The 18,867-nt window shown below is 37.3% G+C and overlaps 1 protein-coding gene across 1 annotated transcript in view; it reads left to right on the top strand.

Moving 5' to 3' along the window:
* The window catches only part of MALRD1 (MAM and LDL receptor class A domain containing 1), a 592,374-nt gene that overhangs the window by 39,122 nt on the left and 534,385 nt on the right, over positions 1–18,867 (top strand). Inside the window, 1 exon segment of the mRNA XM_032621667.1 lies at positions 7,517–7,613. Coding sequence (XP_032477558.1) covers positions 7,517–7,613 — 97 coding nt within the window.

Raw genomic sequence — 18,867 nt, 5'->3', positions numbered from 1 at the left:
TCACCTACCATCAAAGTTTCCTCTAAGATTTAAATCAAGTGTTCTGAGCCCTAAGCTTCGCTTCAAAAGCCATCTTCTCTTAAAATGTTTGATGTGAAAGGAATTTGTCTCATGTTTGTTTATTTTATTATTTTTTAAAACATCTTTGGAGTATAATTGCTTTACAGTGGTGTGTTAGTTTCTGCTTTATAACAAAGTGAATCAGCTATACATATATCCCTGTATCTCCTCCCTCCCATCCTCCTTATCCCACTGCTATAGGTGGTCACAAAGCACCCAGCTGATCTCCCTGTGCTATGCAGCTGCTTCGCACTAGCTATCTATCTTACATTTCGTAGTGTATATATGTCCATGCCACTCTCTCACTTCGTCCCAGCTTACCCTTCCCCCTCCCCGAGTCTTCAAGTCCATTCTCTATGTCTGCATCTTTATTCCTGTCCTGCCCCTAGGCCCTTCAGAACCATTTTTTTTTTTTAGATTCCAGATATATGTATTAGCACACAATATTTGTTTTTCTGACTTACTTCACTCTGTATGATGGACATTAGGCCCATCTACCTCACCACAAATAAATCAATTTCATTTCTTTTATGGCTGAGTAATATTCCATTGTATATATGTGCCACATCTTCTTTATCCATTCATCAGTTGATGGACATGTAGGTTGCTTCCATGTCCTGGCTATTGTAAATAGAGCTGCAATGAACATTTTTGGTACATGCCTCTTTTTGAATTATGGTTTTCTCAGGGTATAGGCCCGGTAGTGAGATTGCTGGGTCATATGGTATTTCTATTTTTAGTTTTTAAAGGACTTTCCATACAGTTCTCCATAGTGGCTGTATCAATTTACATTCCCACCAGCAGTTCAAGAGGGTTCCCTTTTCTCCACACCCTCTCCAGCATTTATTGTTTGTAGATTTTTTAATGATGCCCATTTTGACTGGTGTGAGGTGATACCTCATTGTAGTTTTGATTTGCATTTCTCTAATGATTAATGATGGTGAGCATCCTTTCATGTGTTTGTTGGCAGTCTGTATATCTTCTTTGGAGAAATGTCTATTTAGGTCTTCTGCCCATTTTTGGACTGGATTGTTTTTTAGATATTGAACTGCATGAGCTGCTTATATATTTTGGAGATTAATCCTTTGTCAGTTGCTTCGTTTGCAAATATTTTCTCCCATTCTGAGGGTTGTCTTTTTGTCTTGTTTATGGTTTCCTTTGCTGTGCAAAAGCTTTTACGTTTAATTAGGTCCCATTTGTTTATTTTTGTTTTTATTTCCTTTTCTCTAGGAGGTGGGTCAAGAAGGATCTTGCAGTGATTTATGTCATAGACTGGTCTGTCTATGTTTTCCTCTAAGAGTTTTCTAGTGTCTGGCCTTACATTTAGGTCTTTAATCCATTTTGAATTTATTTTTGTGTATGGTGTTAGGGAGTGTTCTAATTTCATTCTTTTACATGTAGCTGTCCAGTTTTCCCAGCACCACTTATTAAAGAGGCTGCCTTTTCTCCATTTTATATTCTTGCCTCCTTTATCATGAATAAGGTGATCATATGTGCATGGGTTTACCTGTGGGCTTTCTATCCTGTTCCATTGATCTATATTTCTGTTTTTGTGCCAGTACCATACTGTCTTGATAACTGTAGCTGTGTAGCATAGTCTGAAGTCCAGGAGCCTGATTTTTCCAGCTCTGTTTTTCTTTCTCAAGATTTCTTTGGCTATTTGGGGTCTTTTCCGTTTCCATACAAATTTTAAGATATTTTGTCTTAGTTCCATGAAAAATGCCATTGGTAGTTTGATAGGGATTGCATTGAATTGGTAGATTGCTTTGGGTAGTATAGTCATTTTCACGCTGTTGATTCTTCCAGTCCAAGATCATGGTATATCTCTCCATCTGTTTGTATCATCTTTAATTTCTTTCATCAGTGTCTTATAGTTTTCTGAATACTGGTATTTTGTCTCCTTAGGTAGGTTTATTCCTAAGTATTTTGTTCTTTTTATTGCAATGGTAAATGTGAGTGTTTCCTTAATTTCACTTTCAGATTTTTCATCATTAGTGTATAGGAATGCAAGAGATTTCTGTGCATTAATTTTGCATCCTGCTACTTTACCAAATTCATTGAGTAGCTCTAGTAGTTTTCTGGTAGCATCTTTAGGATTTTCTATGTGTAGTATCATGTCATTTGCAAACAGTGGCAGATTTACTTCTTCTTTTCCTATTTGGATTCCTTTTATTTCTTTTTCTTCTCTGATTGCTGTGGCTAAAACTTCCAAAACTATGTTGAATAATAGTGGTGAGAGTGGACAACCTTGTCTTGTTCCTTATCTTAGAGGAAGTGCTTTGAGTTTTTCACCATTGACAATGAAGTTGGCTGTGGGTTTTTCATATATGGACTTTATTATGTTGAGGTAAGTTCCCTCTATAACTACTTTGGGTAAGGTTTTTATCATAAATGATTGTTGAATTTTGTTGAAAGCTTTTTTTCATCTGTTGAGATGATCATATGGTTTTTCTCCTTCAATTTGTTTATATGGTGTATCACATTGATTGATTTGCATATATTGAAGAATCCTTGCATTCCTGGGATAAACCCCACTTGATCATTGTGCATGATCCTTTTAATGTGTTGTTGGATTCTGTTTCATAGTATTTTGTTGAGAATTTTTGTGTCTATGTTCATGAGTGCTATTGGCCTGTAGTTTGCTTTCCTTGTGACATCATTGTCTTTCTTTTTGACATCTTTGTGACATCTTTGTTTTGGTATCAGGGTGATGGTGGCCTCATAGAATGAGTTGGGGTGTGTTCCTCCCTCTGCTGTATTTTGGAAGAGTTTGAGAAGAATAGGTATAAGCTCTTCTCTAAATGTTTGATAGAATTCACCTGTGAAACCATCTGGTCTTGGGCTTTTGTTTGGTGGAAGATTTTGAATCATAGTTTCAATTTCAGTGTTTGTGATTGGTCTGTTTATATTTTCTGTTTCTTCCTGGTTCAGTCTCAGGAGGTTGTGCTTTTCTAAGAATTTGTCCATTTCCTCCAGGTTGTCCATTTTATTGGCATATTGTTGTAGTAATCTCTCATGATCCTTTGTATTTCTGCATTGTCAATTGTTGCTTCTCCTTTTTCATTTCTAATTCTATTGATTTGAGTCTTCTACCTTTTCTTCTTGATGAGTCTGGCTAATGGTTTATCAATTTTGTTTATCTTCTCAAAGAACCATCTTTTAGTTTTACTGATCTTTTCTATTGTTTCCTTCATTTCTTTTTCATTTATTTCTGATCTGTTCTTTATGATTACTTTTCTTCTGCTAACTTCGAGGTTTTTTTTGTTCTTCTTTCTCTAATTGCTTTAGGTGTAAGTTTAGGTTGTTTATTCAAGATGTTTCTTGTTTCTTGAGGTAGGATTGTATTGCTGTAAAATTCGCTCTTAGAATTGTTTTTGCTGCATCCCATAGGTTTTGGGTTGTTGTGTTTTCATTGTCCTTTGTCTCTAGGTATTTTTTGATTTCCTCTTTGATTTTTTCAGTGATCTCTTGGTTATTTAGTAGAGTATTGTTTAGCCTTCACGTGTTTGTATTTTTTTACAGATTTTTTCCTGTAATTGATATCAAGTCTCGTAGTGTAGTGGTCGGAAAAGATACTTGATATGATTTCAGTTTTCTTAAATTTACCAAGGCTTGACTTGGGACCCAAGATATGATCTGTCCTGGAGAATGTTCCATGAGCGCTTGAGTAGAAAGTGTATTCTGTTGTTTTTGGATGGAATGTCCTATAAATATCAATGAAGTCCATCTTGTTTAATGTATCATTTAAAGCTTGTGTTTCCTTATTTATTTTCATTTTAGATGATCTGTCCATTGGTGAAAGTGTGGTGTTAAAGTCCCCTACTACAATTGTGTTACTGTCGATTTCCACTTTTATAGCTGTTAGCATTTGCCTTATGTATGGAGGTGCTCCTATGTTGGGTGCATAAATATTTACAATTGTTATATCTTCTTCTTGGATTGATCCCTTGATCATTATGTGTGTGCTTCTTTGTCTCTTGTAATAGTCTTTATTTTAAAGTCTATTTTGTCTGCTATGAGAATTGCTACTCCAGCTTTCTTCTGATTTCCATTTGCATGGAATATCTTTCTCCACTCCTCACTTTCAGTCTGTATGTGTCCTAGGTCTGAAGTAGGTCTCTTGTTGACCGCATATATACAGGTTTTGTTTTTGTATCCATTCAGCCAGTCTATGTCTTTTGGTTGGAGCATTTAATCCATTTACATTTAACATAGTTGTCAATATGTATGTTCCTATTACCATTTTCTTAATTATTTTGGGTTAGTTATTGTAGATCTTGTCCTTCTGTTGTGTTTCCTGCCTTGAGAAGTTCCTTTAGCATTTGTTGTAAAGCTGGTATGGTGGTGCTGAATTCTCTTAGCTTTTGCTTGTCATTAAGCTTTTGATTTCTCCATCGAATCTGAATGAGATCCTTGCTGGGTAGAGTAATCTTTGTTGTAGTTTTTTCCCTTTCATCACTTTAAATATGTCATGCCACTCCCTTCTGGCTTGCAGAGTTTCTGCTGAAAGATCAGCTGTTAACCTTATGGGGATTCCCTTGTATGTTATTTGTTGCTTTTTCCTTGCTGCCTTTAATATTTTTTCTTTGTATTATTTTTTTGATAGTTTGATTAATATGTGTCTTGGTGTGTTTCTCCTTGGATTTATTCTGTATGGGACTCTGCACTTCCTGGACTTGATTGACTATTTTCTTACCCATATTAGGGAATTTTCAACTATAATCTCTTCAAAATTTTTTTCAGTCCATTTCTTTTTCTGTTCTTCTTCTTGAACCCCTTTAATTCGAATGTTGGTGCATTTAATGTTGTCCCAGAGGTCTCTGTGTCTCATGTTTATTTTTGCATTGGTGCAGGCCATACCTGACTTTTGTGATGTTGCCAAACTCCTAACTCCATTATCTGTGTTGTGATCTGCTTTTATTTTGCTACTTTGCTATTCTTTGTTTTTTTGGGCCATGCCCCGCGGCATGGGGGATCTTAGTTTCCTGACCAGGGATCAAACCCTTGCCCCCTGCAGTGGAAACACAGAGTCCTAACCACTGGACCACCAGGAAATTCCCTTTTCTTTTCTTTATTTCACCTAACACAGAAAAGTGGGGTGGGATGTTTGGAAAACCTTGTTTGCCAAAGTTTTGGAGAAAACAAAGAATGTTAATCGCTTTTCTTAGAAACATAACTACCATATTACAAACATAGCTTCTGAATATAGGGCCTCTCTTTGTAGAAAATTATCATGGGGTTCCACTTTCTTTAACTCATTCAACCTATCCCTCTTTGCAGGATCCCAACCAAAATCCCTGGTAAATCTTTTTGTTAAATACGTTTAACTGGTGTATCTCATTGTGCCTGGTGGGTCTTCTGTTTCATAGCCACACAGGTCCATTGGTAATTTCCCTACAGTTAGAGAAATTGTTCTTTACCTAAGGAAGACGTTTCCTCTTTCTGTGCCAGTGGGCTCAAAAGGCAGCCGATTTTCAAACTAACATTTCTTCAGTTGAATCGAATAAATACATATTGCAAACTCTGGTGAGGAGAGGATTGAAGTTAAGAAGGTAATTTAAAATCTACTTCATTAGATCAGGTGTGAAGATATACAAGTGGCAACAGGGATGGAAAGGAGGGGGTGTTAATAGGTCCTGACTGATTGGACATGTGACTGGAGGAAAAAGTCATTCCAAAGGCCATTTTAGAGTTTTGAGCACTGAAGTTTTGAGCAGTCTTCTGAAGTTTTGAGTGTCAGGGGAGAGGTCCTAGTTGAGGAGAAAGAACGTTATGAATCAGAAGTGACTTCATGTCATAGAGTGAGAATATCCAGCAGGCTATGGAGATGTGGGAGGAGCGCTCAAGAGAGAGGTTGACATTCCTGATGTAAATTTGTCATCAGCCTGGGTGACAGTTAAAGCCCTGAGGATGAATGGGTTTTCAGGAAGGGTGTAGAGGAAAAAAGAAGAGACTGGTGATTAGTTAACACTTATTTCCACTTCTCTCTTTAAATGTGGCTGCTACAGGTATATGCTTAATTTGGCAAGAACTAGGGACTATATCTATGTGAGAAAGCTTTCAAGAAGAATAAAGTTAATCTGTAGAGAATAGATTTTTTTTATTGGTAAACACTGTTCATCCAATAGCTTAAATATTTTAATAACTATGTTATAATAATAGCTAACACTAATGCCAACTATAGGCCAAGTGCAATTGTACATGTAATAACTCATTAATCCTTACATAAACCTTATCATATAGGTAATAACTTATTATTTTTATCAGTACCTTTTTACAAAGAAAACTGAGGCACAGAGATATTAAGTAGCTTCTCCAAGGTCTTCTTGCTATGAAGTGGTGTATCTGGGATCTGAATTCAAGGAGTCTGGTTCCAAATATACACTTTAGTCACTGTGCTATATTGGCCTCATATGAAACTACCCCTATGTAACAAAATTTGATAGACCTTTCCCAGCATGGTCCTGACTTATATTTAGTCACATGGTTATTCTGTTTTATGTGAAGAGGAGATGACTTTCTGAGGGCTATATATTGATGGCTTGCTGGACACATTATGGATGTTTCTTATATTTTTAATAGACTAGTAGATAGCGTCTGGTTCAAAAGAAATGTATTAGTACATCTTGTACAGAAACAAAAGAGAATGCAGCACAGAAAAATGCAGACCATCTGTTAAGCTAAGAAGCAGTGTGATGTTTTGGCATAATGTTTATATTATGAACAAGGCTGAGCAATGCACACAAGTTTAATGCATCCATGAATTAAGCCTCACACATCATTGGTATTCATTAGTGAAAGTGGGATAATACTTTCCACCAACACACCAATTTTCTATTGATTTAAGTAATTAGGATTACTTGATCTTTCCAAGTTTCTCAGATTCATTATACCAGAGTATTTCCTGGTGGAGACTGGGCTGGCTTCACATCACAATATAACATTCAGTCATTTTAACAATAAGTCACTGAACAATGATTTCCAGTCAGTGTCCCAAGCTGCGTCTAGATAATGGCAGAAAATGTGCAGGAGGATACCACAAGGACATCCAAGGCAGGACTGTGAGTAAAATTCAGAGAACCAGAGGTGGAAGTGAAGCACAGATGAAAAATGCCAAGAATCAAGGGTTCAAGATGGAGCATGGGTCCACGAACTGGTAAATACTAAGAATGCATAGGAACCAAACTTAGGAGATGATATGGGGCAGAAACATGGTGACTGTTGCTTCATTTCACAAACATGTTACCTAACCTACACATGTGGGATAGAGATGACTGTACATTTTCTTGTTCTTCAAAATGTACGTTTAGATCTCTTTCCACTTGGAATTGGCATGTTCACCCAAGTGTTTCTAGGAAGTGACATGTTTCTTATTTGTAGGCTCTGTGCTGTAAGACTGTCAGGTAATGATGTTCCTTGCTCTTTGTTTTTGCTATGTTTCATTTTTCTTATCCAGGTTGTTTTTGAAGGCCAGATGATTTCAACTCATCAACAGGATGAAGTCATAGCTATTGATGATATATCCTTCAGCTCAGGCTGCTTGCCTGCAAATGGTAAGAACTTTTCCTTATTTTGATCCTTATTGTATAATAAATGCAGTGCAGTTTAACTATTGTATAATGACTTTGATCTGCTCTTTATTTTTACTTAATGCTTTAGAGTGAGCTATTTCCCATTGTTCTAATACACTGTGTAACAACGACTAGATTTATGCTAGAGGTGAAGGCAGGGTATTTTTCACTGCTGAGGCTATGAAGAGCTGAAAGGTGTAATTTAGTCTCAGATTTGGAACCTTGTAGCCATGTTTACACTGTTTAGTTAAATCTTACCCAGCGAACTCTATGCCTTCTAGGAGATCGGGAGAAAACTGGCCTCCATAGACTTGAAATTATCTTCTTGGAGAATCAATTTGACTATGCCACTGAAAGACACAAATGGAGAAATATATTAATTATAATCTATTTTCTATTTAGACTGAAACAACTAGATCAATAAACAACACAGATCTAAAAAGTCATCCATAGCGGTCCCTTGATTATATTAACTGTATAATATTCAATTCACCAGTCACATTGTTCTCAGTAGAAATGTTCAATGTTTAAAATATAAATTGGTAATGATAAAATTAACTTAGTCTAATAAGCAATAACTATACATATTCAGATATATGTTATAGATATTTGACAGATATTTTTCCTTTTGAAATTTTATTATGATACAGGAGAATAAAGATAGCTATTTTGTAGAGAGGATTCCCAGTTCTAATTTTGTACAAAGATATGGTAGTCGTGGTAAAAAATATTCCAGTAACAGAAAAGATGGATTGGTCTACCTAAGAGAAATCAAGGAAACTTGATAAAGGGTGTTTGTATTGCGCTTTGATGTTTAAAAAGCACTCCTGCTGTTATGATAAGAGCTTACAGGTATGTGTCTTTTGCCACTCAGACCAAGATAAGGTTTTACAGGAGCTGATGACAGCACCTTCTAAACACTGGAACACATAAAGGTCTCTTTCATCTTTGTACTGTCAGTTCTCAGTATATGTTAGTAAGAAATCATGATAGGATAAATTGAAACATAGGTAAATTGAAATGGAGAACTTTAAAGGAACAGACTATAACCTCCACCCATTCCTAGAAGTAAATAATTTAAATATAAACATCAGTGCCTTTTCACTAAAAGAAGATAATATTTATTAGATTTATCAGAAGAGAATCAATATACCAGTGTAGAATACATTGTTAACTCCAGACAAAGTATGATCTGCCATTCAAATGTCCCCTAATAATTCCTCTTCTCTTACTGTGCATGGTTGTTCCTGAGGCCAGAGCACAGCCTGCTTATGCTTGAGTTTTAATGAGACACCTAGTCCCTGACCCTGATCACTTCAGCAGGGTCTTTATATATTCTCAGTTTTATAGATGCTGCAGAAATTGAGGTCTGCCAAACAAAATGATCCCTAATAGTTCTATTTATTGCCCAGTCTGGCTGATCACCCTCAAAGGAGAATAAAGCAGTGAAATCAGCTATTGGCTGGACTTTCTGAACCATCAGGAAGTTAGGAACTGGCTGTTGCCCTTGAAACTTTGTTTACATTACAGATTTACATAGGAGAATGCTTGGGTTGTGCTTGGGACTTGAGATCGCTTGTAATAGGACTCTGCTATCATTTCAGACATGAACTTACTCTTCATCTTTGGCTCTGGGAACCAAAGCCATTTCCCTAATTACCTATGATCCATACACTAGGACAGAGGCTGGTGTAGATGGGCTATAATAATTATTCAGAAGATGAATGCCAGATTTTTAGTAAGCACTTAAAAGAACTCCTTAAAATCACTATAGAATTTTTTTAAAAAATGCCATAGTAGTGGGAGTGAGAGCAATCAGAAAGTTGGACATTCAAGGAAAAGTTGTGGTCACATAGAAAAATATTGGAGTCTACAATTTCTAAGAATAGTTCTAGATAGTGTTATCACCGTATTATTTTGAGTTGGTGTAGAAATAAAGTTTACTGAAGATGAGACATGAACTTTAAAGCTAAATTATTGGGCAGGCCTTTTACATGGATGTTGAAGTTATACAAGGTTACAAGGAAAGGGCCTAGAGAAGAAGACTTTGAAATCCAAGACTGAAGTCTTTAGTGAATATGGACATCAGATCTCCTGCATGGATGACACAGGGCTATAAGTTGGATGTCATGGGCCAAGATGTTTTTACAACATGGAAGAATGAATCATTGTATACAAGCAACATTGGGGATTTAGAAGGATGACAATTTTAGTTTTAGGTCTTTTGTTTTATGGGGCGTTGGAAAAGAAGGTCTCCCCTTGGGAAAGCTACAAAGGAAGTGGTCTCTTATTGGGGAAAGCCAGGACTCAGGTAAGGTCACAGAGTGTTCTTTGACTCTTTGAAGGTGAGAGTGCAGGGGTTTTGTTTTATGTTTTTCAAATAGAAGAAGGAAAACACAGCAGCATGAGGATTAATAATGGAGAAAAAGGATAAAGCATTATGGGATAGGACTGGCACTTGGATGGACTTCTATTTTGTAAATGGTGAGAATGTGAGAGGTGGTAAAATTAAGTAGCATTAAATTTTCAAATGAGACTCTCCAGTCAAGTTCAGGCACTATCATGATAGACTACACCTAGTTAACCATCAGAATCACATAGAAGAGTGATAGATTCTGGGATTCACTCCAGACCTGATAGATGGGAATCACTGAGGATGGAGCCTACATTTAAAGTAATGTTCTCAGGAAGTTTTTGTGAAATCAGGCAATCCTAGGTTTAAGAACAGAACTAACCTTTTGGGATCCACAAGACCTAGTCTCGTGTTGATTATTGCACTTGGCAGTGACTGCCGTGGAGCAGGGTTCTGGATGACTAGAGTCTGTGGTTTCAGTCTCATGCGGTCCTGATGGTGACAGTCAAAGTAGGGGAAGCAGGCAGAGGCAACCTAACATCTTCTGGACATTTCCGTCAGAAAATCCTACTCCAATGGACAATAGGGTTAGGTATGCATTTGGAAGCAAGAAAGCAGAAAAGATTGCTTAGATGACTTAATAGAGGATATAGACAGTCATGGCATAGGTTCTTCAACTCTGATCCTGCTAAATTCAAGGACTAAGGGATTTCCTTTGTATTTCTCTCATGCTTGTCATCTTATGCTCATAGAATAACCTCTCGCATTCAGGGCAGGAAGAAGGAAGGAATGGGAAGTGACGTAGTTTCGGACATGTCATTCATCGGCTAGGTGATTTTCAGGCAGACAACCTTAGTTGCTAGGGAGGCTAAGAAAACTGAAGATTTAGATTTGGCCTCTGTAATAAAGGCAGGCAAGGGGAACAGGTTTATAAGTCGAGGGCGCAAATATATTTGCTACAGAAATTCAACATCAGTATGTTTAGAATTAAATTCCAATCTTCTTTCAAATCCCGTTCCTTCTCCTGCGTTCCCTGTTTTAGTTGTTGGCATCTATTTGGTCTCACTCAGGAGCCAAGGAGTCGCCCTTAAATCCTTCTTTCCTTTTCTCATCTCCACATTAATTTGGTTAAAAACGTTATTGAGGGAATGCCCTTGTATTTCTCAAATTGTCTCCACTTATTTATTCATTATTATTTATCCAACTCTGATTTTGTTTGCCCCATTTTTTTCTCTTGGATTGTTAAAAATTCCAGTTTCAGTCTATTTCACCCCGCTGTTCACTACTCCCTGCTATCCACCAGATTGTCCTTTCTAACATCCAAATGTGACCAATCTCTATTTTGTTTAAATCCATCAGTAAGTCTCACTGCCTTCAGAATGGAATTGAAAGTTTTTGTCATGACATAAGCTCACCATGATCTTGCTCTTAGGCACCAGCCCAACTTCTTCCTTCTTAATTTCCCCAAGAATTCCCATATTCTGGCCAAAAAGAACTACCTGTGAATCCAGCAACACAGTGTTATCTCATTCTTGGGTATCTTTTCAAACCTTGCTCCCTCTTCTTATTTCATGAAAAAAATTTTTGGCCTGTTCTGCTACTAGATATCCTTCCAGACTGAGTCAATGTCTCTTTTCTGAGAAGCCTTCTCTTACAGAAAATCCCCCCCCCACTCCCACTCCCTGTACAAACACACACACACACACACACACACACACAGTGTATTAATTTATCTCTACAACTAAATGCTGAGTTTCTTGAGGGCAAAGTTAGTAGTGTCTTACTCATTTGTGGATCCCGAGTGCAGAGCAAGTACTTAATAAATAATTGATTGAATAAAGAATATGTGCAATTATCTAAACATCAAGTATTTGGGATTTTGTGTGAATTCTTCTTCTTTCCTCTAAGCTACAGCACCATTCTGTAAAAATCAGGTTTAAATAAAATATCATGGGAATATGCTTAAAGCAGTACTTACACTTATGCTAAGAAATATTATATTATTTTTAGGTTTTTGTTTTAGTATCAGAAATAAAGATATGTCTTCAAACTATATAATGTGATTTTTTATCTGGGATGAATTAATCTGGGCCAAGCATTTGCCATATTTTAGTAGAAACATAGTGTTTTTGTCATTGTATAGCCGAAATATAGTACTTGGAAATGAATACTGCTTGGAAGTGAATGCTGTAATATGTCTTTTGGGGGTTATTGTGGTTATAAAAATGGTTCTAAGTTATATAGGTTTTCTGACAAGACTTCTTTATTTTCTTATTTCTTCAAACCAGTGTGCTTTCAAAAATTTGTTCTAATTTTTTTTTTTTTTTTTTTGAGAGTAGGGAGCAATTCTATTACTGTGTTTTTATTTTCTATGTTCTGATGCTTTGATGTCTGGGGTCTTGCTGACCCTGGAGGGACTGTCTCTTCCAGGGTGAGCCAATTCCTAGAGACAGGAAAACAGCTCGCCTTACAGTGTATGTTTCAAATGCAAACCGACCAATCCAGAGCACCCACCCCAGCCACTTTAGGCTTTCACACTCTGGGTCACTATGTACCTGTCCTAATCACCCCAGGGTCAGTGCATGTTTTCTAAGACCACCATAAAAAAATACCACAGACTGGGTGGCTTAAGCAACAGAAATTCATTTTCTCATGATTCTGGAGGCTGGAAGTCCAAGATCAAGGTGTCACCAAGTTTGCTTTCTTTGGAGTCTTCTTTCCTTGCCTGTGGATGACTCTCTTCTCTCTGGATCTTCACAGTCTTCTCTCTGTGTGTGTCGATGTCCTAAATGCCTCTTCTTATAAGGGCACCAATCATATTGGATTAGAACCCACCAATATGACCTCATTTTACCTTAATTACCTCTGTATACCTCCAAATATGGTCACGTTCTGAGGTGCTGAGGGTTTGGACTTCAACATATGAATTGGGAGTGGCGGGTACAGTTCAGCCCATAAGAGCAAGGTACTAAACAACTAGGGACAACCCTGACTAAATAAATGAAATATTGATGGATTTGCAGATCATGGCTCTATGTTTGTCGAATCTCATGGAAATAAATACCCAAAAGTATAATTTTACTGTATATAATTTTTAAAAAAGAAATGGTAGCTTTTTACAATTGGAAAAATTCTGATGATGAGTAATCCACCATATAGATTATTAAGTGTAGTATTATCTTTAGGGAAGAAACGTAACTGATTCTCTCTACTTACTCTTTACTATAGAAATATAGCTCTCTTTATAAAAGTGTTAGATATAGGTATTTTCGTGGTTTCTGAATATTTTCAAGATGAAAAATAAAACTAAATTCTTCTTATAATATTAAAGAAATCTTTTAGAGTATTCCCACACTTTCAAACAGTATCATTCTAATTACTGCCCTTCCCAAGATATCAGTATTTGCTGTATATTTATTGAAAGGAAGACCTGTTTAGACTTTATCAAAGTCTAAAAAGACCCAGGTTTGTGACTGTGACTAAATAAGAATGTGCTTAATCACTGATTCTTAAATAACATTGCTTCTTGAGCAAATTACTGTATATTTTTATAAAGATTGCATGTTAGGGCTCATAATCAAATATCATGAATATTCTGTGAATATTTTTAGGTTGGTTTGCCAGGACTTTGCCTTAGTCTCATTTATAAACATTCCAAATACACAAATTATTCCTTAATGAGAACCTGAATAATGCTTATATATTATCCAGTTAAGTAAGCATTATTTAACTAGGTACCTTTTTTATCTTATTAACTTCTAGCTACCTTTTAAGATCTAATGACTATTCACTGAAATTCATTACTGTTTAAAGAAAACTGATAAAGAAATTGTCAAAAGCCCCTGGAGTCAAAAGTGGATGTCAGTTATAACTTTTGCTGCAATAGCCTCGAGGCTTGGACTTCATTCTCTTCCATCTGAGTTATGTGGCCAATTTCACATAACCTGTTTGTACAAGATAAGATTTGAAGGATGGCAGGCTCTACACATGTGTCTTCATTGGTATAGAGACTTTGAAATTGTTGGCAAAGCTTCATCCTGCTGATTGTACATCATTGATGGAGAATTTTAAAATGCCAAACATAATTTTCTACTGCTGGATTGTGGTGCAATATAAAAATGAAAGAGAGAGGGTGTGGGGAGGGAGAGAAAATGAATATGAATATAAATATAGATGACATCTTTAAATAGCTTTGAGCTCTGAAATAGAATGCACTAAAATAAAAAGCTGTCCAGGAGATTAGCTGATTGACAACTTATTAACCCCCATCATATCATTGTTTTTGTGCTTGCAAATTCCAATTTGGGGGACTAAAGGTAGTAGAAGTGGTTGATATTGGTGGAAGATATTTAATAGCAACTGATACAAGCTGAATTTTAAATTCCATGCAATTTATAATTGACTCTTTTGCTATTTTTGTTTACAGTACTTTTGTGGTTATTGTATAACTAGTGAAAAATTAAAGATAATATACAACATTTAATTGAACAATGGCAAACATTTAATTAGGCAGCTCCAGGGGCTGAAGATTTGTAGCTATTATACGAATCTACAAAAATTACAGTGTTAATTGTTTCATGGTAATAGTTATTGTGCAATCTTAGCTTCATTTATTGCCCACACTCCCTTAATTGCATATGTAGTTTTATTTTCAGTGGATCTTATGTTCAAGAAGCTTTGCATATTCATCATTTGTTAGCTTCCATTATGAGAAACCAGACTATGGATGTTATTCATAAATCATTTTCACAACCAATCGCTTCAATTTTATTTCCAATACAAATGTGAACCATTTATATAGAGTCTGTGCTGTTGTAAAAGGTTTCATTGAATTGGTCTTAGGTCATTTATTCATTCATTCATTAAACAAGTATATATTGAACATCTATGTTATGTCAAGAATTTTTCTAGACGTGAGGGAGAGGCAGTGGAAAAACAAATGGTAATCCCTGAGTTTATGGAATTTATATTTTAGTCATAAAGAGAAAGAAGCTAAGCAAGTAAATAGAAAAATGTACTTTATGTCAAGTGGTGTTATGTGCTATGGGTACAATAAAGCAGAAAACTGAGATAAGGGTGCCACAGGCAAGGGGGAGATAAGTTTTAAATAGAGTGGTCAGGCATGGTCACATGAAGAACGTATTTTCTGAGCAAAAAAAAAAAAAAAGTTGAGAGCTCAAGCCATGTGTATATTGGAAGGAAGCCACGTGTCAAGGCGAAGGTCCTGAAGCAAGAATAAGCCTGGTTTGTAAGAGGAGGATCATGGAAAGGACTTCTGCATGCATTTCGTGTAGGATCGAAGCCCGTGTGATGATTTTGAGCAGAGGAGACATGATCTGACTTGCTGCTTGATTTAGCTTTAATATGCTCTTCTTGTCCTTCTTTCTGTAAATGGATAGTTAAATTACAGGATTTGAGGTCAATCATTTTTCATTCCTAATGAAAACTTTTATAATTACGAATTTCCTTCTAAGTACTGCTTTAGCTATATGACACAAATTTTAGTAAGTTATGTTTTCATTCAGATCAAAATACTTGGTTATTTCAAAGTTTTATTAAACGTGTGATATTTAATTACCGAATAAATGTGGATTTCCCAGATGTGTAGTTTAATTTTGTTTTAGTTTGAGGATGTTGAAAGATAATAATGGGGCAAGGGCAGCGACAAGGAGGCAAAATAAGAAGTTTTAACTATAATCCAGAAAGAATGATGTTCCCTTAACTGAGAATTGGTAGTAGTAGTGAGTACCTCGATGTAGTGAGAGTCCGGATGTGTTTTATAGATCAAGCAAAGATTTGCTGATGGATGGCATGTCTGATGAAAGTAAGAGGTGTATCATACATGACTCTACTCTTTTTACCTGAACTAGAAGGATGGAGTTGTCATGGACTGAGGTGAGGAAAATGTGGGAGGAGAACGTTTGGGCCGAGAAAATCAGAAAATATGCCTAGTTTCAGACATATTTCTTTTGAAATGTATGTTGGTTATCCAAGTGAAGTGGCCAAGTCGGGAACAGGATATGTCAGAGTCCAGTGAAAGGTCTGGACCTAAGTTATAGTTTTATGAGTTATTGGCACTGGAAATGTTTTAAAGGCATGAGACTAGGTGATATTAACAAGATTGTGAGAAGAGATGAGATCCAAGGCTAATGTCACCTTGTGTAACACCGACGAGATGAGGGAAAACCAGCCAAGGAGACGAGAATAAACGCTAGTCATTTAAGACGAAAACCAAGAGAAAATTATGTACCAGGATCCAGTGAAGAAAACATTTCAAGTAAAAGGGAGTGATCAACTATATCAATATTACTGATATGTCAGGTATGTTGGGAAGGAAAAATTAAATATTATTGTAGGTTAACAATGGAGAGGTCAACTTTCATATATGTAGTTTCAGTGCAGTGGTAAGGGTTAAAAAAAAAAAAGGAATAGAGTTCTGATATATGTTACACCAACATGAATAAACCTTGACAGCATCTGAGAAGTAAAAAGTCAAACACAAGGGCTTCCTTGGTGGTGCAGTGGTTGAGAGTCCGCCTGCCGATGCAGGGGACACGGGTTTGTGCCCCGGCAACGGGAGAGGCCACAACAGTGAGAGGCCCGCGTACCGCAAAAAGAAAAAAAGTCAAACACAAGAAGCTATATAATGTGTAAATCCATTTTATAAAATGTGCGGAATAGGCAAAGTCATCAGAAAGCAGATAAGAGGTTGCCAGAGGCTGAGGAGGGAGAGAATGGGAGTGGTTGTTCACGGGTACAGAGTTTTATTTTGGAGTGATGGAAATGTTTTGGAATTAGATAACGGTGATAATTGCACGACACTGAGAATGTATAAAAGCCACCAAATTGTGTACTTTTAAATGGTTAAAGTGGTGAATTTTAGGTTATATGAATTTTAACTTCATTTTTAAAAAATTGAAAAAAAACCCTCGTTGAAACAGATGCAAGAGAGAATGGGGGGAGAAGAAGTGGTGTTGGAATCAGTGAGAATAGGCAGAACTTGGAGAAGTTAGTTGGAGGGAGTTGGAGGTTTAATTTTCTTAAGATGGGTGAAATTGTGGCCTCTTGTATACTGAAGGGAAAGAAAGCATGTGGGATGTAAAAGAGGGGAGGAAATTGCTGGAATGATTGCAGAATAGGGGAGAGGAGATGCATTTCCGGGGTAAATGAAAGGAGTGGACCTAGAGAGGAGAAGGACTGGTTGATCAGAGTTAAGAAGAGGAAAGGCATGTGGGTGGTGGTGCAGGTGGTGGGGCTTGTGAGGTTTTCTTCTGGTTTCTCTCATTTTCCCAATGAAACATAAAGCAAGATGATTAGCTCGGGGAGGAGGAGTTGGAGATTTAAGGAGTGGGTAGAGGGTTTTGAACAGTTGTCTAGAAATGGAAGAAAAGGAAAGAATTAGGAAGATGTAGCGGGATGGCCCCAGTGCAATGAAGTGAGTAGTCAGGGATATGAAGTCGTTTCAGTCAGCTTGGTGTTGACCCATCACTCCCGTTCATCTGCACGGATGCAGGTGGAGCGCGTCGCGTGGGTCTCAGCCTATTCACAGTGATGCTATCTGCCAGGAATCTCAGGCGCTCACCTGGGCCCAGATTACATGTCGTGCGTCCCCATAGACATTTCCCAGACCAGAGCCAGTGTTGTGATGTTGTGGCTAGTCCAGCCCTTGCGGTTCTTATGATTACGAGACACACCCCTGCAACAACCATCAGGGAACTTTGGAAAAACAAGGTTTGCTTCTTACAGGTCCTGGAGGGTACCCAGCACATCCAGGGGCCATACAGCGAGGTTGTGGGGAGAGAGAGTAAACCTAGGGTTCTGCCTTTGTTGGGGTCGAGAATGGGGTGCCTAGGGTTTCCCGGTTTTACTTTTTATTGTTGAATTTAAAACATACAAGTGGGAATTAAAGTGCAGTAAGGGAAAAGCTGGGTCACTCGAGTGCTCAGTTACCTAGGTCACCAAGGGCTTTTGAAAAGGGGAACTTCATGGTTGGGACGGACTGGCTCTTTATCCAGTGTGTAGGGGGCAATGTGTTTATTAGAGATGGATGTCTTTGAAATGGATGCCTTAGCAATCAAAAGGTTGATGTCAGGCACTTATATTACAATCAAGAAAGCTAATTGTCAGGCGCTTACACTACATGAAGGATTGTACTTGTCAGAGTTTTTGTCCTGAGTTTGTGGAAGCATGAGAAGAGCCAGCAGATGACTATTTTCTAACACCAGTAAGAAAAGAAATGAGGACATGAGAGAGGATGAAAGGAATTGCAAAACTGGAGGACCATTAGCTTTGTAGGTCCTGATGCTGTCAAAAAGTTTTTTACAGTAGAGATACTAGAGGGAGTGAGTGGAAAGATAGGGGTGGTGGTTGGGGAGTGGGCCCCTCATAATTAAGATAGAGGAAGTGTTATCACCATTAGTTACGATCATATTCAGCCGAGTGGTGGCAGAAGTGGTTTTACATCAGCAGTTCTCCTTCATGAGCATCAGTGAGAAAAATAGAGAAATTGAAGGGCAAGATGAATGTGAACATTGAAGTGACAAAGAGTGACATTGAGCCGACGGGTAAAGTAATCAGGGATTGAGGGGTAGGGCATCAGTGTCTGTAGATGACTGTAACAAGATGTCAAAAGATTCAAAGCTCAGATATTTAGGAAGGTGAGAAACCTCCCTACTGTTCTCCACAGTGGATGTACCCATTTACATTCCCACCAACACTGCAAGAGGGTTCCCTTTTCTCCACATCCTCGCCAACGTTTGGTATTCGTGTTCTTTCTGATGATAGCCATTCTGACTGTGTAAGATGATGTCTCATTGCAGTTTTGATTTGCATTTCCCTGATAATTAGTGATGTTGAGCATTTTTTCATGTGCCTGTTGGCCAT

This window comes from Phocoena sinus, chromosome 2, assembly GCF_008692025.1.
Source record: "Phocoena sinus isolate mPhoSin1 chromosome 2, mPhoSin1.pri, whole genome shotgun sequence".
Taxonomy (NCBI): Eukaryota; Metazoa; Chordata; class Mammalia; order Artiodactyla; family Phocoenidae; genus Phocoena; species Phocoena sinus.
The sequence above is the reverse complement of the archived record's forward strand: the minus strand, read 5'-3'. Positions and strand labels throughout refer to the sequence as shown.